This window comes from Orbicella faveolata, unplaced genomic scaffold, assembly GCF_042242905.1.
Source record: "Orbicella faveolata isolate gen_17 unplaced genomic scaffold, um_ofav_v1 contig_12, whole genome shotgun sequence".
NCBI classification, from domain to species: Eukaryota; Metazoa; Cnidaria; class Anthozoa; order Scleractinia; family Merulinidae; genus Orbicella; species Orbicella faveolata.
This window is the reverse complement of record NW_028301539.1, coordinates 10,820,993-10,844,717: the sequence shown is the minus strand read 5'-3', so window position 1 is coordinate 10,844,717 and position 23,725 is coordinate 10,820,993. Positions and strand designations below refer to the sequence as shown.

Sequence of the window (23,725 nt, the reverse complement as noted above, 5' to 3'; positions counted from 1 at the left end):
TGAAAAGTTTCAATTGGTAAAACGTTTTCTCCTGCGCAGCGGTCCCAGTGTTAGTAAAATTACCTGGCTGCTAAGTTGAGCTAGTTAACTCGAAGAGCTCCATTTCGGGTTGTGCTGAGAGATGGTTATAAATAATGGAAGAACGGAGGAGTTTAAAACGATCTGCTCCCCCTGTTTCATTCGGTGAATGTATTATATATGCGAGGAGTCAAAAAAAGAGGCAGAGAGAGGGAATTTGTGACCTACATCTGTATGCCTTTCAAAAGATGCTACCATTTTTCCATCGTTATGATCACACCAATTACACTCGATGGGGTGCTGTGTAATTTGCGCAAATGAAACAGCTTCCAGTAGAGGTAAAAACCGAGTTTGACAAGGGCAACTGGGTTGTAAAAGGTTCTTCTCGACAATTTAATCACGTAGATCTGGATCAAGGTCAGGAGTGGCTCAATGATACTGGAAAGAGAGGTGGTGGGATAGTTGGCATAACAAGGATAGCGACAGCAGCGCGGTGTAGATGGACACTGTCATATAACCTCCGGGCACATATTGCTGTATTAACAAGGAAGATGTTTCATGTTGCCAACGATATCAGATCACATGCAACGAGTCCAACCCGTCGAGGAAACTGCAGGATAATTCCGATGAGAAGAAAGTTATCGCTTTGCTACGTCAAGCGAATATTCTCAACGTCAACAAACAAAGCAGCGATCCCTGAAAGGTTGCAGAACATGGTCACCAAAGACGTGGCAACGACACAGATAGAAGAGTCTCTACCTAAAGCAAACAGTTTTGGCCAGGAGGAGCTGATCACCTTTGTGAAGGATAGAGTTAAGGCGCCGAGAGAAGATCGGCATCATAAGAAGCTCCGGGACCCTCTGCCTAAAAATAGGGCTCCCACATTTTCAACCCTTTATGAGTTCAAAAAGAAAGATGCTGGAAAGTGTGCGGCCATCAAAGGCGACAGAAACGCTCTTTAGCGCATCATTACAGCTATGTTGGTAGAGAAGTAGATTTGCCTCAAATCCTCAGCCATGAACCAATGGCAGTTCACCTTGCCATTTTCGATGCCAGTAGTCAGCTGCGCACTGGAAATAAATCGGTGATGATGGAACTTTTGAGTAGTGGTATGGAACGTCCTCGGGTCACGCCAATCGCAGGGAGATCGACGCTGATAGTAAATGGTTAAGCACTGGTAATAGTGCTAGGAAGATCTTCAGATTGATAAATTTGTGAAAGCTGTTCTTGCCTCTGGAAAGGACTTTGATCAAATAGACGACATTTGACCGATAAGGGAAACGTCGATCAAGTACGCAACTAGAAAGAAGCATTTTCTAGGCCATGCGACAATTATTGAAGATGGCTCGGTACTGCTACCCAAGCTCTGGTCCAAATTCGTGGCCCTCGATTAAAACAAGGCAGATCTAGCACTTTTCTTATCAGATAAACTTTTTGCGGGGGCCCCAGTCAATAAGATCGTCATTGCTGGTGGTGGATTCGAAGAGGGAGATGCAGTCAAGTGTTCCTGCCCGAACATTGATATCAGAGCCCTTAAAGATTTCCATGAAGAGGCGGAGACTTGAATGATTCTACACTGTGTACACTCAGATGCAGAATTCCTTGTCGTCTCATGGCAAGACACTGATGTTTTCCTCCTTTTATTTTCACACCTGGACAAAATGAGCTGCAAGCAGTTGTGGGTGAGAGCTAGGACATCAAAGAAGCCTAAGTATCTGCCAATCCACAAGATTCGTGAACAGTAGAACCCATTCTCTCATTTCGTGTGATAACAGGATGCAACACTGTCTCCTACTTTGCTGGCCATAGCAAGAAAACATCGTGGAAGAAGTTCACAGAACACCACATGCTGCTGAGAAACCTAGGAAATGGTGACCTGGATGACTTGACAATGACGTGTGCTGAGAACTTCCTCTACAGAATATGTAATGTTGCTGATGCTGAGAGCAATGAAGCACGCGCAACGTTGTTTTCCAGATGTCGGTCACTTGAAGCTCTTCACCCGACGAGTGATGAAGCGTGATTGCATATTAGAAGGGCTCACTTCCAAGCAATAATATGGAAACAAGCCCACCTGACAAACCCTACCCTTCCAATTCCAGAGACTATGGGCTGGTTAAGACTGAATGACAAGCTCGTACCCAAGCTAATGTCTCTTGCCCCCCTACCTGAAACCTGTGAGGAGATGGTAAACTGTGGCTGCAATTCAGGAAGCAAAACAATGAAGTGTAGCTGCCGAAATGTAGGATTACCATGCTCTGGAGCATGTAAATGCAGAAGTACTAAATACGACCGCTGCCAAGATGTTGCTAATGATGACGCTATTGAAACCCAAGGGCAGTAAATGGAACAGTACTGTTAAATTGTTTAGCATGTTTTTTAAAATAGTTCTATTCAAAGAGGTGATCTGAAATTTGGTCTCTGCTTCTATAGGACGAATATCAAATATCAAGAATGTCCTGCTTCTACTGCCGAGCGTCTGTATTTCTCTGCTATCTGAAGGATTTTCATGGCATTGAGATTGTTTTTAGGATGTTCAGACTAGGTTCCAAACTCACTTAGCCAGAATCTTTTATGGATTTTAAGATGCCTTCCAACTCATCCATGTGTACTACTGTATTTGTAAATAGAGAGATTAAGCATGACGTTACGTCAAACGGCAAAATTGAAACTTTTGCTGTCTGTCTTCAGCTGTCTGTACAGTAGAATGAAAATATTTTTATTTGCGGTGAACAGTAGAAGACATTTGTCGATTTTTGTGTGATTTATTTAAGGATTACAAGAAGAGAATGAAAAAATCAGAGGTAATCTTTGCCGTTTGCCCTCTGCCCTAAACGTGATGCTTAAACTCTCTAATGAAAGAAATTGTAGGTTGCAGCTGCTTTTCCTTGCTACGAAAACTTATGTGAATCTCCTCCTTCTCACTTAAGGACGGTGCCCACTTTTGTTAGTTCGCACACGTTCTGTGCATCACGCAAGGCATGATTGAGCGCCACGATTGCGCTGGGATTGACAATGACACAATCAACTACGCTACCAAGTACTCGACGGTACACGTGTGACCAAATCAAGTGTAATAAACCTGCACTTAAACCAGGAACACCAGAAAAGCAGCATATCACTAGCCACTAACTGTCAACGTCGTCCAGCTGAAAAACTAGCTGTTATCTGTCGAAAATTATACTGAAATCCAACTTTAAACATCTACGTTCAGATGGCGTAGTGCGCGCGCAAAACAAGTGCGAGATATGCAAATGGTTTACTTGCTGGGGAGGAGATAGGAAAAAAATGTAAAGGGCATCGTAAAAGTTTTGAAAAAGGATCAATAACTTTAAAAAAAAACGCGTGGTTACCCCTACATTTGATGTTATGAAATGGAAGTGGCAAGTCAATTCAACACGTGATTACTTTCTGGGTATGAGCAAAAGGTATCTAGACTGTATTTTGGCTGAACCAGAGAAAGGCTGTCACAGACGCCAAAAGCGCTGTTGCAACGATTTTGTTTTTAAAAAAACACCAGAATGGTTTTTACGTTACCATTTACCATGAAGTTTTAAGATATTTAAAAATGTGTTTGCTTTTCTGTATGCAAAGGTGAATTCGAAAGAAATCTGTGAAGAAATATCATTTCCTTCTTTTTTCAGAAAAATGCTGATGTCAGCATTTTTGTTGAGATTCAAGGCTAATTATCTCGAAAAAATGCGTGGCTACCCCAATTTTTCTTTGTGGATTCCGATAGCCCTGGCAAAGACCTTCGTTTTCCGCATGGTCTTAACCTGGCGCAAAAACCGTTGTATTTAGTAGGCACCGTCCTTAACTGAATCAGGAAATAGCTTTTAGCCTCGTTTTCGAGTCACGTGAACAGAAAATGTCGTGATTACCATGTAATACCGACAGAGTATTTTATAAACATACTGCGCTTCTCACCCGCTGCATTTTGTTGATATTTAAAGAGTTTTACCGTGTGTTGTGACGTGATAGAAAATATAGCCTCGATTTCATGTCTTAATTATGTATAATTAAATAGCTGATTTGAAGGTTAAAATGGCAGAACCAAGCTTGGTAAACAGGATTTTCGTGTTCAGTGCATAATTTTCATCTTGAAAAGTGTGTTCCCAACTTTTCCTCAAATTTGCCCACAGATGTACACTTGTGCGAAAGTTTTCCTAGTCTAGTTAGGGTGGCTAACGACAGTTTCCAACACTTACCAGCAGTTATACCACAACTATTTGTCAACTGATGTTGCAATGTTATTATCCGACACAAATGCCCAATCATTGCTGAACAAGTTGTGGTAGTAGGTTTCCATAGCAAAGATACAAACCGTTAACACAACGTCCGTTTTACTGTAGCTTTAAGAAGATATTAATTAAAAAACGGCTCGGTGAAACCCATTGTTTACCATCCATTTGCGATAAGCAAGTTAAAATACAATTTTTTTGCAATTTTTTATTCAAAATGTAGATAGGGTTCAGAGACACCTTTAAGCCTTGAAAAATTTTGAAATTTTGAAGTGTCTCTAAATCTTTCTGTACCTACATAATTTGTTTGAGCCTTGTAAAATATTGGATCTTATCACAATTAGATAACATAAAATGGGCTTTTGAGGACTACAATCTGTTTACCAATGATTGAGCATTTGTGTGATAACAATACTGCAACATCACTTGATAAAGAGTTATAATTAGGGGGTAATGGTGAACAACAAGGAAACGTAAATATGTATGTTATCTGCATGTATTTGCTCCGCAGTGCCAAAAAAGCGATTAAAAAGGAACCTGTACTACAGTTTGTTTCAAGAAAGCAATCAACTTTTTACATGTACCGTAGTTCATTGTTTACATTTTGATAATAAATTTCACCTTAAAACTGACATTGTCCGCTGCTTTACACGTGACTCACAATTCACATTTTAGCATCTAAGGTATTATTATGTCAAAGTTGTTTACCGTGCATGAATACAAGTCAATAGGAATTCAAGTGTGACTGTATATAATCCAATATATAAAATTCCTATTAAGGGTTATTTACCTTATGACTATTTAAAATCGAGTCGTGAACTTGTAAGAAAAGAAACGTTCAGCAGTAAATTCAGTCGTTTTCATCATGTAGGCTGCATGCGATAACTTGAACTTGTACTGAAATGATGTTACGTGCATGTGGCCGCTTTTCTCGACTGCGTTTTCTATATTGAATTCAATAAAATGTTTGCATGAATGACGGTTTCTATGAAAACAAAGACGATTCGGGAATAATAGTAAAAAGGAATATTCATGAGGGAAACTTTCGGATTTAATTAACGCAATATTATTTGAGCGGCATGGAACATTCGAAATTGAGACAGAATTGCAATTGTACTCACTAAATGAAATTCTAATATAACCTTTAATGAAGTTGATTTGGCCAAGTCCTCTTTAACTTACCCTGGCCTAATACTGTTTCTAAAATTAAAGCGATCTCTTCGCGTAATATAACTTTCAACCGATAATCAACAATTAAAAAAAAAAGCACATTCCTGATCTACCTGATAAGTAGTTTAATTAAAATGTGAAAAACGAACACATTATTGGGCAAATGTGACCTGCAGAGACAGAGTCAAAGAACAAAAGAGAAATGGCACCGAAGAGTTTGCTTTTCCTTTGTTTTGTAGCTTTGTTGAGAACTCTCTGGGGTGTTTCTTTCCCAAGAAATGATGGTAAGGCATGAGTGTGTTTTGAAACAATTTTTCTTTTTCTGCCGTTTTGGATTCATTTACTTGTGGAATTAAGAGAAGCGTAGTCTCTCTTTCAGAATTGAAAGATTTATACAATTTCTTTCTTAAGCAGTTGACCCCAGAATGCTACTAATTTATTATCTCATGGATTCCTAAGGAGATCAAACTTTTCCAAAAAATACACGAAGAATTCGTAGAGCGCAAACTAATTTGGAGCAATTTTCGTTCGCATGCGCTAAAATTCCGACCCTGTTGTTGCAGTTTTTTTCGTCGATACAGGTAAACCAAGGAAAACGGAATACGCTGTCACAATTATGTTAACGATACACTTTGAACTGATTTAGACCAGGCACTAGCCTTGAGACTAGCCACGAACAATGTATTTTCACAAGTAACTGTCAACTTTATTGTCAATTTTCACTCGTGAATTTGTGCGATCGGGAATCCTTATGCGATATAAGGGGAGATTACTGTCATCATTTTATTAGCGAACGGGACTTAAGGCGCGATTCCCAAAGAGGTTGCCAAGCAGAAAGGTCTCTGATGAGTCCCTTGGCCGGGATGAAACGAGCTGCGTAAGACTAGCCACGAACAATGTATTATCACAAGTAAATGTCAACTTTATTGACAGCTTGAGTTGCAGCTGTTAAATGCGGCCTTAAAATAAATCCAATAAAGAGTTGTTCTGCAACAGGGTTACCCACTAACTCTAATGTTATGTTATCAAAGAGATCAGTATCCACCAATGCAAACGACGCTGAAAAGCTTTCCGTATTCTGTCCAAAAAGTGCAACGTCAATCAAATAGTCTAACTGTTTCACGTTTCCAAATCTTTAAGGTTACTTCCCACCTTCAAGGGCACAAAAAATCGTTTATTCTTTTCCTTGACAAATTTAAGTAAGTCATTTTATCTTAAGTTTACAAAAGGAAAATATTAAAAATCTCAAAAAGCGGCCGAGTTATCTAGAAAAAAGGTATTTTCAAATTAAGTTAATAAGCCAGGAAGATGTCATAATCGCTAAATGGGCGAAACCGTATTTCATGTTATTTGATATTGTCTATATCGCGCATTTTTTCTTTTACCTTTGGCTACTTTGCCCGTTTTTGTGTCTTTCTCTTCAATGCGACAGCGAGATAGAAAACGTGTTGCAATGCGATGCTTTTCCCGGAAAATCATGATCCATTGTCATTGACGCTAGGAGGTGCTGTTGTTCCATTGGTTTGCGGTTTCATAAGGCGAGACAATCTCCTGGCATAGCGCGAGTTGTTACAATCTTTACGAGTTAAAATCTCGCATTTGATTTTAAGAGGAATACCTCCACTTTGAGTGAATTTATAGGGTAAGCAGATTTGACGAATTTTCGTCAAATTTATCTTGAACATTCCAGGGATAATGACATGTGCGTCGGGAAATTTTGATATTTAATTAACATATTTTTCCCGGGGCGTCCATTTGCGCAACACGACTTGTATATTTTTAGCCACTCCTGCTTTAGATTTGGATATCTAGACAACCAATCAGAATATCGAAAAAGCCCGACACTCTTTTGTTGATCGATGCCTTGTGAATAAGACTGTGCAGCCATTTTGCTCGTGTGGCGGCATCCGATAGCCGATAAATTCAATGGAAGAACCCTTGGTCGTCTCACGCCTTAGCGGCTCCTGACACTTCCTGAAAAAAAAAAAACTTGCTTAAATTGTGTTTTAATCGTATCGGATTTAATTGAAACTGGCGCGCGTGAAGGATGGATCATTACATATTGCCATTATTTCCTTTGGTGTGGCTATATCTGAAAGACTGGGAAGTCTCGAATTTTGTGCTCCTTCTCTTCTGTCATTTTGTTCAGCCCATCCATCTGTGGGCTCTTGAACTCGTTCCAGGCTTCACACTCGTGAAGGTGGGAAGTAACCTTAAGCGATGGGCTAAACACTCTGCCGGATGTTGGGCGTTAAATAGTCTAAACTATAATCTAAGTCTCTCCAAAATGTGCCTAAAATGTTTTGACTTTTTAATTTTCAATTCTTGTCGGTGCTATAGATGCCGAAAATGCTGGACATACTATTTATGCAGCAGATTCACGAGATCGTGCACTTTCCATTGCCGCACGCGAAGATGCCAGTGGCGTGGAAGATGCCAGTGCTGAGCCAGTTGACTTTGGCGAGACAGAAGAGAGTGGTGGAGAAGCTAGTGGCGCGGAAGATGTCGATGATGCTGCAGAAGCCAGTGCCCCTGTAATTTTAGGGTCTAACATTCGTAATGCTGGAGGTGTTGGAGGTGACGAAGATGCCGAAGAGGCAGGTCATGCTGTTGTTTTTCTGGGTAATGGAGTTGCTGGGGTCATTGCGAAGGGTAGTGATGATGAAGATCCCTTTGCTACCGCAAATCACCCTGTTCCAGGGGCTGGCTTCATGGTTCCGAATGTTCGTGTTGGAGGAAAAGCTATTGTTGCTAAAGATTTAAGGGATCCTAGGATTATTTTTGGTGCTACAGATGCCCCTGATGATGCATATCCCAGCGATGCTACAGATGCAAGTGATTTTCCTGAAGAAGCAGAAAAAAAAGAATTCGACGAGGAGAGCTTGTCCTCGTCTGGCGGGTCACTATTTAACGGGAAATTTGGTTCCATCTGTTTGTATATAATTCCATGCTTGCTATTCAATGTGATTTAGAGCTGGTTTGCTTCAATACTGGTCATAAATTGTTTCAATTCTAAAGGGCAAGATAAAGCATTACTTCTTACCGTTTTCTCCAGGCATGTATTATTGGGGCTTCAACATTGTATTTCAAGCTTGTTGTCAATCAGTCAGTCAATCAATCAATCAATCAATCAATCAATTTATTAATTCAAACGTGTGATAAGGTTGCCTACCATATCCGAGCCAGAGGCTAATGTATAAAGCGCTTGACAATAAGAAAAAGATAAAAGGAAAAAGTGTAAGTTGATAAAAAAAACAGACTTTATTAAATACCAATACAAATGCACTAATGCTTTGCCCGCGACCGCAAGCAGAATAAAAAAGTAGTATTGCACTCAAGTTAATATAAGAAACAATTAACACCCCAAAATTAAGAATATGACGTTAAAATCCCCATGATAGACAACAGTTACATTTACAGCTGGCCATTAATTGACAATCGCACACACGCATAATTGGGATATTTTGTGTACCCGTAGCTTATCTAATAAGAAGATGGGCTCTATTAAAGCAGGATAATGGCAGTAGAGACACATGATTATCCAGTAATCAGAGTTGTCCGTTTTTCTTGTTTCTACAATCCGATACACTGTACATGTGTGTATCATTAATGTACCATCAACTGATTAGACCATATTCGTGTTCTCGGTGTTGGACTAGCACTAGCTTGTAATGGAGGCTTGCGCGGAGGAATATCATTAAAAAGAGATTAATGTTATTTACATTTGCAAACACTCCCCGCACATTACCCTCAGCTTCAAGCTAGTTCCAGTCCGATACGGAGAATACGAAAATGATCTATTGTGAAAAGGCATTAAACCTTTAGTTATGAATTGTACCTTGAAGGGTGTCTGTCACTTCAAGCATTTCTGTTTCTTTTTTTGGACGCTGAGAAAATCTATGATAAGCTGTATTAAAAGAGATAAAAGCAATATTGGCTTAAAAGGTGTGATTTTTCGGGTTTCTTTTACATTTAGCTGCCAGGCTTACGTTTATAGTAATGAACAAAAAATTGCTTGTCATTGCTGTTGATTGCTTGTTTTTGAATTCTTTTAATTCGAAAAAAAAAAAAAAAAAAGAAAACGTTAAGCTTTCTGCTTTTTTTGCAGAACATAACTTGCCACTTTCGGCATTATTGAACCTAGCTGTATTCTACCCGGGTGCAGCCTTTTTTATTTTTAGTGTAGCCGTTTCAACGAACTTTTTTGTTCAAGGTTATAAACTATTTTCTCCTAAAAAGAATATAGTGAAGCATCTTGATAATCTCCTGTGTGAAGAAAACACAGTAGCTGAAGCTCGTGATATTCTCACTAAAGCCAGTGGCCTAAAACCTTGACGGCGACACAAGAAATACAAAAAGGGAACGAGGTAAAGTGTTTTTATTGTATTATTGCTCATAGATCAGTATTTCCGGTCGCTGAATTCCTTGTGTATCATTTGCTTTGTTGTCAAATATCATATACCGATCGACACCCATGCAATGAGGTTAGCATACTATGGTTTCTAACGGTTTGCATTGCTCATGAATTTTAGTTTAGAATCGTCTTATAAGCTGCTTTGACACGGTTACGGAGAGGTTGTGATGAGTGGCCTTCATATTGTACTTGACAAATACAAACATTAGTGACAATAAAGTTAATGTAGTTTCAATACCAGTAAACCTGTTTCGGTTTCTGGCTATCGTGTCTTTGATGGAAGTCATAAAGAATAAGAACACATAAAGAAATGGTTCAGTGTTACAGAGCGTTTCAACATTTCCGATCAACCGGTACGAAAGACTACATCAAACACATCGTCAGTAATTTGCAAAAGCACTCGCTGCTCCAAAATTGTGTTTTTCAAGATTTTTCCGACGAGAGACTTTTGATGGTGTGTGAAATATGTGCCTTCATCTGAGTCTTATCTTTAAGGGGAAAACGACAATTAGGTTTGCAAATCGTCAATGTGGGAACCTACTGTAACGTGATTACAGGCCCCTGTTCTTTTCCGGTGCATTTTATTGACTTCAGATTAAAATATAGCACTTTGGTAACACGCACAAGCACTGACTACGGTACAATATTATATTGAGCGAAACCATCCCCGCTCAGGGTAAATAAATACGGAATAAGAAGAACTTGTGTAACTTTACGACTCACGTAAATAGTAAAGCGTTTCTCTCGTTGTTCTTTATTTTCAGCTATTGGATCTTTTTTAAGTGTTTCTAAAATTGGAGTGTTTTTTACCCATATCAAAGATTAAACATCAGTCAATGCCGCGATCGATATGAGTAACATGTTTGTGTCTTCTAGATCAGTCGTTAACTTGTGAGGTAGAAATTGAGCACCCCACCTAGCACGCAAGACCTGTAGAGTTCCGAGAAGAAGGAGAAATGGCCTCTAAATTTTTGGCGTTACTCTGTCTTTTGGCTTTGTTGAAACCTCTCTGGGGTATTCCTGGTAAGAGACATGCTATTTGCTATTTCTAATTTATAATCGAAAACTTTGGCTGCGGTCATTACGGTACAACCGAGGCCCAAGACCGAGGGCAAAATTTGTCTCAATACAACAAACAGCAGTCAAGTTGAGAAGGACGTAGGGCAGCAACGGTTTTTTTCCACTGTTTTTTTGGGTAATCAAAACGGAACTTGGCGGATTAATTGGTTGCCTGTTTTTTTTTTTTGTTTTTTTTGTTTTTTTTATTTAACACGTACCCATATTGGCCATTACTGCAACAGGTAACTTTGTCTGTGTAGACAAGTACCTACTAGCTTAATGTATTTACGAATGGAATCAAATTCGCCACTAAACTAAACCTTTAAATGAAGGAAAGCTATACACTGTAACACGAAGTGACAATCAGTTTCATGACAAACAGCAACTCGTCGCACGTGCCTGGCACGATATTGGAAGAGAAAATTGATATTTTCTAGAATCAGGGAAAGTTAAGCAAAGTTACAAGGGGTAAGCAAAGCGAGCAAAATTGCTCTTTTACTGGTAACAAATAGTTTAGACCGTCAGAATAGAAGTTCAACCACAGCGAATTGAATCCCTCATTTGAATTTTTGAAAACAAGATAATATTCTGTGTTGCTTTTTGCGATGCGGCAAAGTAATCAAAGCGCTAGGCAGATTTCCGTTCAATTTGTCAACTAACAATGTCCCGTTTCATCATTTTTTACAATACAGAAAATTGAAGTTGAGTACGGAAAGTTGAAATTCAATTACCTGTATATTATTCCAAGTTATAAGATGATTTTTCTCTTGTAATTCGGAATAAATGAGCACATATTGCTCTCGTTCTACAGGCTAGCGCGATCTTTTTAAGTCTTTGAAAATTTACTTGTGCTTATTTAATCCAAATTGCACCCCTCCTTTCAAGCAAATCCAAAACTCTCTTCTCCTCCAAGTTTTCTGTTAGTCTGATTTTTTATGTGCATGTTTGAAGACGAAGATGACGACGACGACGAAGATGACGACGACGACGACGATGATGACGATGACGAAGATGGTGACGACGATGATGACGATGGCGACGATGACGACGATGATGATGATGACGGCAACGATAGTGACGATGACGATGACGACGATGATGACGATGGCGGTGATGATGACGATGACGGCGATGATGAAGATGATGATGACGACGACGATGATGATGACGACGATGATAGTGGCGACAATGATAGTGGCGATGATGATGATAGTGGTAGTGCTTCGGACGATGACATCAACAACGATGCCGATCTTTCAGCTGACCAGGGCCTTGAAAGATTAATGCTCTTCAATTCAGCCAGCGGATTTACATCCATCGAAACATTTCATTCGATATGTTTGTGTTTAATCGTATGCTTTATATCTAGCATAATTTAGAAGTTATATCTCGATTCTTGATAATAATAGGCGAATCTTCCTGTCCCACTTCTGCCACCAGCATAGCATATTTGTTTTAACATATACTCTGAATCTAACAGCGTAGATGACATGATAAGAGCGTGAAAATATATTTTAAATGCTCAAAATATTAAAGTTAAATAGGTATGCGATACTTTATTATCTGTTTCGTTGGACCCTGGAAATGCTTTTGTATCGTGTTTATAACTTAGCTTTAAAATGCAGCTGTTCCAAACATTTAGACTTATAAGACTGATGGTCCTTTTAAATCTTATTTTTATTAAAAAACGGGTTTCGTCAAACGAATATTAAAAGAAAAGGTACCTGGCTTGACATTCTTCACATTGTTATATATTGATGGGTGTAAATTCTAGAAAGTTACGTATTGATTGTCTCCAAAATATGCAAAATACGAATTTCCTTGAAAGAAAAAACTAGAGAAAGAAAGTTTTGCAGAATTTACATTGTACAAAACTTCCTTTTTTTAGATTAAAGCAAGAAACTACATTACTATTCTACAGTCCAAGGCAAAATTTCGAACAGGTCAATACACTGAGCGGGCCAATACAATCTTGCGACATAGGTGCTTTATTTTATACCTTGAATCATTCATGAAATATCTAGTTGTAGTTGTTTGCAAAACGCTTGCTCGAAGGTTCGAGGCTCTCTCTCTTCTTTGAGGTTAAAAAGTTGGCTAGCCTGCGAAAGCAAGCGACAAACGGAAATACTTCTGCGTCCGCAGGCTTGGCTAAATTAGAATGGAATTCCTTCGACTAATTATTATGAACACCTTAAACTGAAGGGTGTTGCGTATCTTGAAGATAATTATGCTGTACTGTGTTCTGTTTTTAAGTTAAGTTGTTCATAGGGGTAGAGCATAACTCCATCGCACGAAGTTACGAGAAATGTGCTTCTTCCCCCATCCGAATGAGATACTATTCATCAGAATTTTTCTTAGAATATCCGTGAAGAAAAAGCGGAATGACATCTGGGTTGCATACGTCCATTTTGTTCATTTTTTTTTTTTCTGGTACTTAGAAAAGATCTTACAAGGAAGCGTTTCCTAAAAACATTTTGAATATCGGAATAAACTTTTGAGTATCTCTTCTTTATCTCCCGGTATTTTCTAAAACAAATTCAAAACATTTTCTCCGTGTTTCTATTGTGATATAGAAACACTCGTGAAAGTTTGGGAGAAGTCGAAAAAGGTGTCTTTCTTTGGTTCGTGCTCCCACAACGTCGTTTTCTCTTTAGGACGTTTGCGCTAACTGTTTCTGCACATCCTTACTGCGCACGCAAATTCACACGCCACGTCATGAATCGAGCGCGCGCGCTAAGTACTGAAATGAACAATGATAGGGCAGATGGCCATTGTTATAACTTTGCGTGGATTTAACGATCTTGGACGTACGGTGACCCCTACTTTTCTTTCCAGAAACAGATTTTATTTACAATTATCTCCGCATTGGCCAAAAATGAACAAAAAATCAAGGTGGGAAGTTAAGAAAAATTCAATATTTCTGTCCACGGGACATCGAATCCTGCCACCTTGCGGCTGCAAGGCGCGTGAACCTACGGTCGCTGAATGCGAACTTGTTCTTTAAAGAACCTCACCAGTTGACTAAATTCACTTAATAGGTCCACTTAAAAAATATATGGCAGAGAACATTTCTCTTCAAAGATCTAATTGCTATAATTTTGGGCTTACAGACACTGTGGCCTTACTTGCTATCGAAGCCCGATTGTTTCAGATTAAAGGTGTTCCTCCGAGCATGTTCCGTCCAAAACGAGGTCGGATGACCCGGCATTTTTTTACATTTCTGACATAACTAACTCAGCATCTTACAGTGGTAAAAGTCTCAGAAAAAAAAATCAATGTTGGAAAATTTTCCCGCGAACGTCCTTACATTAGGAACGGCAAGCATAATGATTACAATTCTGTTTGATCCCCTTGTACGCATTAAGTAAGCTGTTAACCTTATATTTACATTGCTTGTACGTTTAATTGCCTTTAAGTGGACTGATGTTGGATAATTTGTGAGTCGCACATGAGTTGACGTCAAGAATCCTTCAAGTTAAATATAGTTTCTTATACAAAATTCTTAATCCCTGTCGACAAAGCGTTGAAAACAAGACCAATGCGGAGATAATCTTCTATAAACCAGGGTAGATTATTTATGTTACAATAGGTCATATTGGTATTCTGGTATTTGACTGGAACTAGCCTGCAACTGAGGGTAACGCAGGGAGTCTTTTTAAATGCAAATCACATTTATCTCTTTTTTTATGATATTCCCTCTCAGGAGCCTCCATTGCAAGCTAGTTCCAGTCTAAAACCGAGAATACGAATATGGCCTATTTCAATAAACTTGGTTTTGCCTACAACTGTGAAAAACAGACCTCTGAAATAGTGTGCTAGGGTCTTCTTTGTATGCAAGGTAATTATGAACGTTTCCTATGCAATAGCTATAGTTAGCGGGAAAATTCTGGTAATGATTCATTATTCTGCGTGGGTTTAATCGCATTAAAACCGAGATGAGAGTAAAAATTGAACACCATGGCAACAACGTTCAAATTCGACACAACACTGTTAATCCCACTAGATATTGTGGTCCTAAAAGAAAACAGAAATTTTTGAGAGGGATAAGATTTATTTGCATGTTAAGCCATCTTTTTTCCCCTGATTTGATGTCATTGTTTCTAAAATTAAAAATGTTTTCTCTTCCTAATATCACAACTTTCGCTCAAAACTGAAAAGACCGATTAGATACTCCCATCAAATGCACAGCAGTATATTGATCTTAAATCTTACCTATGCCAGTGCAACAGTATAAATTGCCAAAGTAGCAAGTGAAATCTTCACTCAATCGAATACAGCGTGTGTTTTACGTTGATCAACTTGACAATATGGAATCCAAAGGCTTACTCTTCCTCTTCATTGCGGCTCTGTTGGCACCAAGTTGGGTCAGCCCTTCGCCAGTGCCAGATGGTAAGAATCTTTCATTGGTGCTCTGTTTAATTATCAGTCCAAATCGTGTTAGATCATAATCATATAGATACATCGCTGGCATTTGCCCGTTTGTTTATTTAAGATCTTAACCCTAGTTCCGTTTACTGTCTGGCTTAATTTTCGTGTTAATCATTGAACTTCACCGCGTTAAATGTTGATTATACGCACTAAGAATCTTAGTTGTAGGTTAACCGGCCAGTTCATGTGATCATATCGCATTAACTTGGTCCCATTTGTACTTTTAGGGACTATAAGATGGCAAGAAACTCATTTAGTCTTGTCTTTGACGCAAATATTCTCGAGAAATTTACCGGAGTGGCACACTTGCTTCATGTTTCTAGTACGAGAAAATATGATATTTTTATTTCTTGAACGTCCAGTTTAACTCTACAAAAGTGAATGATTTTAATTTTGAATAAAACGAGAGTTCCTACGGTAACTTTGTATACACCAGATGATGGTAGAGTTCGTCACGAGGGGGATGAGCACGATGATAGCCCGTCCGATGGCGATGACATGGATAGGGAAAGCAGTGACCAAAACGACCAGAGCGATAACTACAGCAACAGAGGGAACGATGACAGAGATGACTACAACACCAAAAGCAACGACGACGATGATGACTACAGTAACAGACGATTTGACGACAACGACGACTACAGCAGAGGGAAAGAAGACAACGATGACTTCAGCGACAGAAGGAACGACGATCGTGATGACGACTGGGGAGATGACGGCCATGATAATGACTGGGGAGCCAAAAGGAGAGGCAAAGGAAATTATGGGGATGACTATGGCAACAGAATGGAAGATAATGTCGAAAACTTCCACGATGATGATCAAGACAAATGGAAGACAAAGAAGAGAGGAAAGAACGGGGAGGAAGAGAGAAACAATGACGACGAAGATAACGATAGGGCTCGCAACAGAGTCAAAGGAAGTCAGTCTCGCTTCACCTCTGGAGGCATGTCTATTATTAACACGGACTATGCCCGTATACTTATATGTGTAGTTATTTACCAAGCACAAAACACCATTCCTATTATATAAATCATTGGGTATTCGGAGGAATATGCCATGAAAACTGAACAGTTGTGTTAAGGTGTTACGCTATTTGAAGCCGTTCGTAGGCGTATTTTTAGTTTTAACTCACGATGCTATCATTAATGGGGAATGGGATTATCATTTATGATGCTTTCATTTATGGGGAAAAAGACTGAGCTATTAAAATGGATAGTCAATAAATAAATGCTGTTGCTGTCGTTGTTTTTGTATCAATAAGTAATACTTTGGTATAATGTGGGACTGTATTACTAGAATAACAATGAAATCAGATGCTACCTGTCTTCAACAAAGCAAGACTTACATGAGCGTTTAAATAGAACGTGCACTTTCAAATTCGATTTATTCTCGAACAGGTTTTTTAGACATCCTCTGTTCATTTACTATATGTATTAGACAGGAAACTGTGAAATTGAATCTATTTGGAATAGCCTCAGTGTTTTCAATACTTTCACTTTGCCGTGTTTCTCTTAAAGAGGAAGTAGTCTTTGAGGACCTTGATTACCAACTTTGAAAGATTTACAGCATCACCAGTTTTTTTTTTTTTTTTTTTTTTTTATTGAAAACATTTAAAAGTCCTTTGCAGCAACTTTAACTTTTTCAGTCATTTTTTTAACTTCCTTTATTGCATTGGATGGAATATTTTTTTTCCAGTTTTGATGGATTGCTAACGTTTTTCAGTGTAAAGCTACTAGCCTTCTATGACGAATGGAGTTCTCTGATTGGCTAAGCTGCTCACTATCTATTCTGTTGTAGATAGTGAGTAGCGTAGTAGAGTGCGCTTGTTAACAAAATGACGACCGCTTCTTTGTGTTTTCCAGGTATCTGTGAAGAGGATTTTTAAATGATTAAAAGATTTATCAGTAGTAAAACAATTAGATTATTCGCTCTGGATTTCTATGCGCGATACCTGGCTCGGGCTGCGCCCTATTCAACTATCACGCGATAGAAATATCGAGCTAATAATCTAATTTCTAAATAAGAAAAATATGTTTAACAAATAAAGAAGCCTCGACTGTGCTCTGTTCTGTTGTAAAGCACGCAGGAAGCGGTAGAGCACGAAAGAAGTGTAGGGGAAAACACGAGACGTAGTCGAGTGTTTTTCCCTACTTCTTGAGTGCTCTACTGCTTCCTAAGTGCTTTACAACAGAACAGAGCACAGTCGAGGCTTCTTTATTTGTTTTATGATAAAGAATCCGACAATTTCCCCACGCATTTGGCTGAATTTTCAAACCAAACTTTATTTTCCAAACGAGCAAAAGTGGCGTCAGCCGTGCACTGTTCTCTGATAAAGCACGCTAAAATAAGCCAATCACAATCCTTGTTAGAATTTGATTGATTAATTTGATTGGCTAACGAAGCGACAGCTGTCAATCACAAACTGGACTTCAGCTAAGCTTCAGTTTCGAGTAGTTTGAGCGGCTTTCGAGAGAAGAACGATGGTTTCAAAGTTCGCTTTTAAGTTAATTTTAAATACGGATCTAAAGGCAGGTGAAGGTTTATAGTCCAGAGGAATCCGGCCGTATTGTGGCCCATGAAAACGTGCACTTTTCCAATGGAAATTATGAAACGCGGAGCTCAAAGCTTGCGGATAAAAATGCGAAATGCCGAGTTGAATTTGAAAGGAGTTACAGTTATTTACGGCTTCTGGCCGCATGCAGCAAGATTGCCCGAACTAGCGTAAAAGTTAGAAAGACTAAACGGCTCCCACTGGTTTTACTCCGAGTACAGAAGAGAATGTCAGAGCAAGCTTTGCACTGACTACTCGTCGGTTCACTTCGCTGAGATGACCGGACAACGAGTGTTACTACACTGCATGTAAGTGTTGTTTGAGCAATTGAGCATTTTTACAAAAATAAAGCTTCTCATCATAAACAGAGACATTTCAATTGTTGTTTTCTGTCGTTGTTTTACTTCTTAAGCCGACGGTAATTTCTGCCTTCGTAACAAATGTAATGTCTTTTATCGAAGCACTGTTTAGGTTGAGAATTTGTTTATTTCGCTACGTGTTTTGTCGGCGGGAATCTAGCAAATTTTTTTAGTGATTTTTAGTACAGTTTTAACACTGCTGTTGCTAACAATGGTCTCTGTGAGCCATATTTACTACAAACAAATAGCTCGTTTTCATTGCGTTTGTCTGAATCACAGGGGATGTTTGATTTGGGGCAAATTTGTCAAAATTCCGAAGCAAAAATTTGAAAGCCAGCTTACCGTCATCAACCCGTGCTCTGTTCTCTGATAAAGCACGCTCTTTCAGCTAATCAGAGCGTGCGTTATATGGAAACTTTATCATAAAATCCAATATGGCGAATCCAGGATGGTGGCTGGTCGGAATATTGATAGCGTCATTTGTAGAACATACATGTATCAAGGCAAAGTTATTTGGAATGGGCCTCAAAAGAATATTTTTGAACGCGCTACAAATAATGCTCCAAGTTTCATTTTAATAGCTTTAGTGCTGTAAGAGTTACAGGGTAAGACCCTCAAACGCTCCGTCCTTCTCCTTCCCAGCAGTCCTCAAACCCCTGGTTAACATCCCTAAATTCATGAAGGATAGAGTGCAAAGATGAAATAATAACCTGCGAAAATCTTTGAAGATTTTGGCAAACGTCTGTGAAAAAACGCTTAGAAATGTTTTTTTTTTTTTTTTTTTTTAAGATGGGGTATTTTCACAAAAGAAAACAAAATGTATGAGGCCTTATGCTTTTTTCCTGTTTCTTTCTTTCGTCTCACTTCTTTGCTTCTATATGATTTCTGTTTTATTGATACATTTTGATATTTTTTTACTTAATTATATGCTACTATAAGTATGTTTAAAAATATCAATGCTGTGCGCTTCTAAAATATCAGGGTCCATATTTCCTCGCGAGCCCGAGATATTTGGACTATTTTAATTGCGAGTCACAGTCCTCAAAGTGTTTTAATACGGGCAAGAGAGGTTCAGACTCTGGGCTTCAGACGTCTTTTATTAAAAAAAAAAAAAAAAAAAAGAAAAAAAAAGAAAAAAGAAAATCAGAAACAACAACAAAAAAAAAACAACAAACAAATCGTGAGTATTTAAAACTTTCTACTTATGTTAAATTCTACTGATTAACGGAACTCTAGAAAGCGGGGAAAGGGACAGCGGATGCAGACAGCGGACGGCGGAACAAGGATTTAATAGTCTTACTAAAATATTGTTCCCAAACTGACTGCAACAAATGAACAGCTTACTTGAACTCCTATTCACTGCTGCGACCTTGTCAATAGAGGGTAATGGTTATCAAGCCCAGCAAACAAAGATGCCAAGATTTATCTTAAAAGGTCCAAGACCGGGTACAATCTGCTGCGTCTCGTGAGTCCAACAACATTTTGACCACTAGACCACTAGGATGACGCATATCGTTGTCGAGAAGCCGGGTCGGAAAACACTAAACCACAGTCGATTTGTTAAATTCACAATTCAAGCAAGTTATAATAGAGGGATTTCGTTCTAAATCAGTTTTAAATCATACAAGGTAATTCGTAACCTTATTCAAATATCTTCGTTTTGGAATTTTCTAACGGTCTCGTTACAGAATAATCCACTCTTTTTTTCCGCTTCACCAAGTATCCAAAGGGTTTTAAAATAAATCGAACTCTCTAGATGTTTCAGTCTTAATTCGCCAATAAAAGAATGCAAACGCTGATATTCAGTTGAAATATATCGTCAATTCCGCCAAGCTGATTTCGCTTTGACAATTTGACTAAAATTTGAAAAGATCGTCAAATTAATAAATATTCACGCAGTTGGACGAAGTTTCATCAAATTTGTCACTTTCGTGACTGGACATAAGTGATATACTTGTGCCGAGCCCAGATGGTTCAAATATTCGACTGCCTCCTTTATTTTCCTTGTCTAAATATTTCCAGCTGATTTTCAATAGATCGTCTCTTGCTAAAGAGAACGATGTTCAAAAAATCGGCTCTCCTTTGTACCAAGTCGCTGAACCCAGACAATTGACCTAAATATGGATCCAACGAATATGTTTCTGCACGTTTATCATGCCTTCCGACCAACAACTCACTTCCTGCGTAAACGATATTGATGATGGAATTGTTAGTTTATTTTTTTAAAATGTCCGTTTGAAAAGATGAAAATTTCACAACATTCCTCTGGTGAGTTTCAAAGTCCCTCAAGCTAAGGATATAATTACACACTGTATAGCGTGCCTCGTGTGAGCTCCCGCGCCCAGAAATTGCCTGTGACTCGAATATTACAATCAAGCTGCAATTATAAACACCGCATAAGGATTATGTTATAACGCTTGCAGGGTAGGCAGATAAGATTCCCACGGTGATGGTCGAAATTAAGCGTACCAGGAATGCAATTAAAGCTTGCTCATTTTGACGGTTGCATTTTAAATGAGTGTTTCAATGAAGGAACCTTTTTGAGCATAGCAAGTTATTTTATTCGCTGGGGCCCTTCTAGTGGAAGCATCTTCAATCGCTGTGAAGAAATGTTGTTCTAACTTCAGTAACTTCAGTTTTATTATCAAAAGATAAGATCTTAGTACAACATTTTCTTTTTGCTGTTAGGGCGATTCCATTACGTGGTTGAGCCCATGTTGTGTTTCCTTGCACCTACAAGGAGTGACCTTCGCTAGTCAGACTTTCCTGAATTCGGACGAATGCTAAAGAGTATAAGAACTATTCTCAATTTAAACAGGTTATCATGGAGGGATTTCGTACTAAGTCAGTTTTAAACGATACAGTGTATTTCTTGTCTTTTATCAAGCATCTTAGTTTTTGGAGTTTCCAGCGGTTTCAAGCCCCGTTTTTGATGATGGAATTGTTAGTTTTTCATTTGCAATAAATGTGTGTTTGTAAAGATGAAAATTGTCAAACACTCCCCTAGTCAGCATCAAATTCCGTTTAGCTAGGGATAATTATAACATGCCTCGTGTGAACTTCCGCGCCCAGAAATTTCCTGTGGTGAGCCAATTTATACCAAAATATAAATTATAGTTAATGTCTAACCATACACCCCAGGAGAGAGAATAAATCAGGTCACTTCTGGTCCCGGATCACTTCCCACATATGAGTTACTCATGTCGGATGATCGCGCTCAGCCAATCAGCATCTATCATGCACGTGAAATCTTGCACTGTATAATCACATGCTCAGCCGTGCACAACACAGTTCTTGCACTTTCTCATTCACAGAACCAAAATTTCCCTCCCACCCTTCCCTGTTTTATCCCTCTCTCTATGAAATGAGGCAAGTAGATATGTGTTTTTTGAAATGCAAGTAGCTCTGGTACATATATTAGAATACAAAGGTATTGCAGTGAGAACTAAGGTTTAAACAGTAACCCCAAATAATGACTTTATAAAGTTTGACAATGAAATTATACAATAATTATAAACCAGGTAGCAGGTTTGCAGAGGTTTTGTAAATAATTAATAACTGTGAGGTTATTTCCCCCATTACAGTGATAATTTCAGTTTAAAAGTATTGAGCTTTATTGGTGTTTAATAAACATGGGTTTCGGGATGAAGTGCTCCCATAGAGGCCACCCTTTACCCCATAGACTCTTATTATTCCTTAACCCGGGGGATTCGACCCCTAGAGAGGATTATCAATTCTCCATACCCTGGGGGATTATTACCCCCTAGAGAGGATTATCACCTCTCTCTGAGTATCCTGGGGGATTATCACCCCCTAGAGAGCATGATGACCTCTCACTCACTACCCTTGGGGGATTATCACCCCCTCTTGAGGATTACCACCTTGTACTGAGTACCCTGGGGGGATTATCACCCCCAGGGTGATCCTCACACCCCTAGGATAAAGTGACCTAGAATTCTTCATTGGAGTGCTTCATCCCTTACCCCTTTTCCCCACAAATGTTCTGGTTGTGTTGTTTGTTTATATATAATTATAGTAAGGGTTATGGGTTAGGAACATTAACTATAACATTACAATCAAGCTGCAATTATTAGCAGCAACGAGCAAAAAACTCATACGATGCGTGATACTGCCGATAAGTTGAATAGAAGGCTCAAAATACTCTTAAAGTGACAATTTTTTGATAAACTAAACGTTTCTGGCTTAGCCCTTCTTCAGTATAGGTGGAATGATTGAGCCACGCAATACACGGAAAGCACGCGCATGAAGTGCAAAGTAAACAAGTAGGAAAAACATTGCCTATACATGCATCCGAGAGACTGGAGGGCAACTACGGGAACGTTTCAGCGAGCATCTCCGTAGCATTCAAAACCAATCGCGCGGGTTTCCCGTTGTTGAACATTTCAATTCCGCTTCCCACTATCTGGATGACATCATGGTCTGTGGCTTAATCAGCCGCAATCAGCATGAAATGAAATTGATCTTCAAGCTGGGCACGCTTCGACCGAACGGTCTGAACATTAACTTTAATCTCTCGTGACTACGGGTCTAGCGCGTATTATACATACGCGCGCTAAAAGAATGACTTTCCTATTTGTTTACTTTGTGCTTCATGCGCGCACTTTCCGTGCGTGCGTACACTTCTGGGATGGCGATGTGGTCATTTCCAGATTGGGATCCTTTATTGACATCCAGGCTTCCAAGAAGAGTCGTTCGTGAGTTAGTCTCAAGTCCAACAACTTCCAAAATCCATTTCGTGGTTGTTTTCGTGGACATGGCAGGAGATCTTGGAGTCATGGTCGAACATAGAAACAGCCCTTTTGTGTTCCGTAATCCGAGCTTTCAGTGGTCGTTCAGTTTGACCGTACTATACAAAACTGCACTTGGTGCAACTGATTTTGTACTCTGTGCCAGATTGTGGCCTGTCAACCTTTTCCTGGGATTTCGGTCGCGGAAACAAACTGTTCACAGTTCTCAATGGTTTGAAGGCGACTTTGATTTGTTGTTGCCTCAAGATTCCACTAATCCTTTCAAAATGCCCCGCACATAGGGTAGCACGTGAAACCATGGATGGTAGATCGGTGGGGAGTTTCGACAGCGTTCTTTCGGAGCTATTGATGAAGGATGAGGGATAATTATTGTCTCACAGTACAGCCTTGACTCGTTTCGTTTCTTCGCGTTTGCCTTCCTGTGTTGATGGTATGTTCTGTGCCCTGCGTAGCAAGGTACTGACTAAAGATCTCTTATAGCCTGTGTGGCGGTGAGAATTGAAATCAAGATAGCGGTCTGTGTGCGTTGGCGTTATGTAGACATTCACTTTAGGCTGCGTACCCCTCCTTGTGGTGAAAGTGTCTATAAAAGGTAGTCCCTGTCCCTTGGTGTCCTCAAGTTCTAGAGTGAGCTGTATGTTGGGGTTAATTAATTGAATTGAGATGTTGGTGAAAATCATCCAACTGGTCGTTTCTAAGACACGTGTGACTGT

General features: G+C 39.2%; 3 protein-coding genes across 3 annotated transcripts; all 3 read left to right on the top strand.

Annotated features, from left to right (window-relative positions):
• The first annotated feature begins 5,588 nt into the window (after positions 1-5,588).
• Positions 5,589-10,088, top strand: LOC110061900 (uncharacterized). The gene is made up of 2 exons (XM_020768764.2): positions 5,589-5,713; positions 7,770-10,088. Exons 1-2 carry the CDS (start codon positions 5,632-5,634, stop codon positions 8,399-8,401), a joined length of 714 nt encoding a protein of 237 aa, XP_020624423.2. The 5' UTR covers positions 5,589-5,631; the 3' UTR covers positions 8,402-10,088.
• Positions 10,089-10,662: 574 nt separating this feature from the next.
• On the top strand, positions 10,663-12,635 carry LOC149116599 (uncharacterized). Its single transcript, XM_089282375.1, has 2 exons — positions 10,663-10,866; positions 11,854-12,635. Exons 1-2 carry the CDS (start codon positions 10,800-10,802, stop codon positions 12,279-12,281), a joined length of 495 nt encoding a protein of 164 aa, XP_089138501.1. The 5' UTR covers positions 10,663-10,799; the 3' UTR covers positions 12,282-12,635.
• Positions 12,636-15,107: 2,472 nt separating this feature from the next.
• Positions 15,108-16,561, top strand: LOC110061883 (uncharacterized). Its single transcript, XM_020768745.2, has 2 exons — positions 15,108-15,291; positions 15,767-16,561. The coding sequence occupies exons 1-2, from the start codon at positions 15,210-15,212 to the stop codon at positions 16,360-16,362; spliced, it is 678 nt and encodes a 225-aa protein (XP_020624404.2). The 5' UTR covers positions 15,108-15,209; the 3' UTR covers positions 16,363-16,561.
• The last annotated feature ends 7,164 nt before the right edge of the window (positions 16,562-23,725 follow it).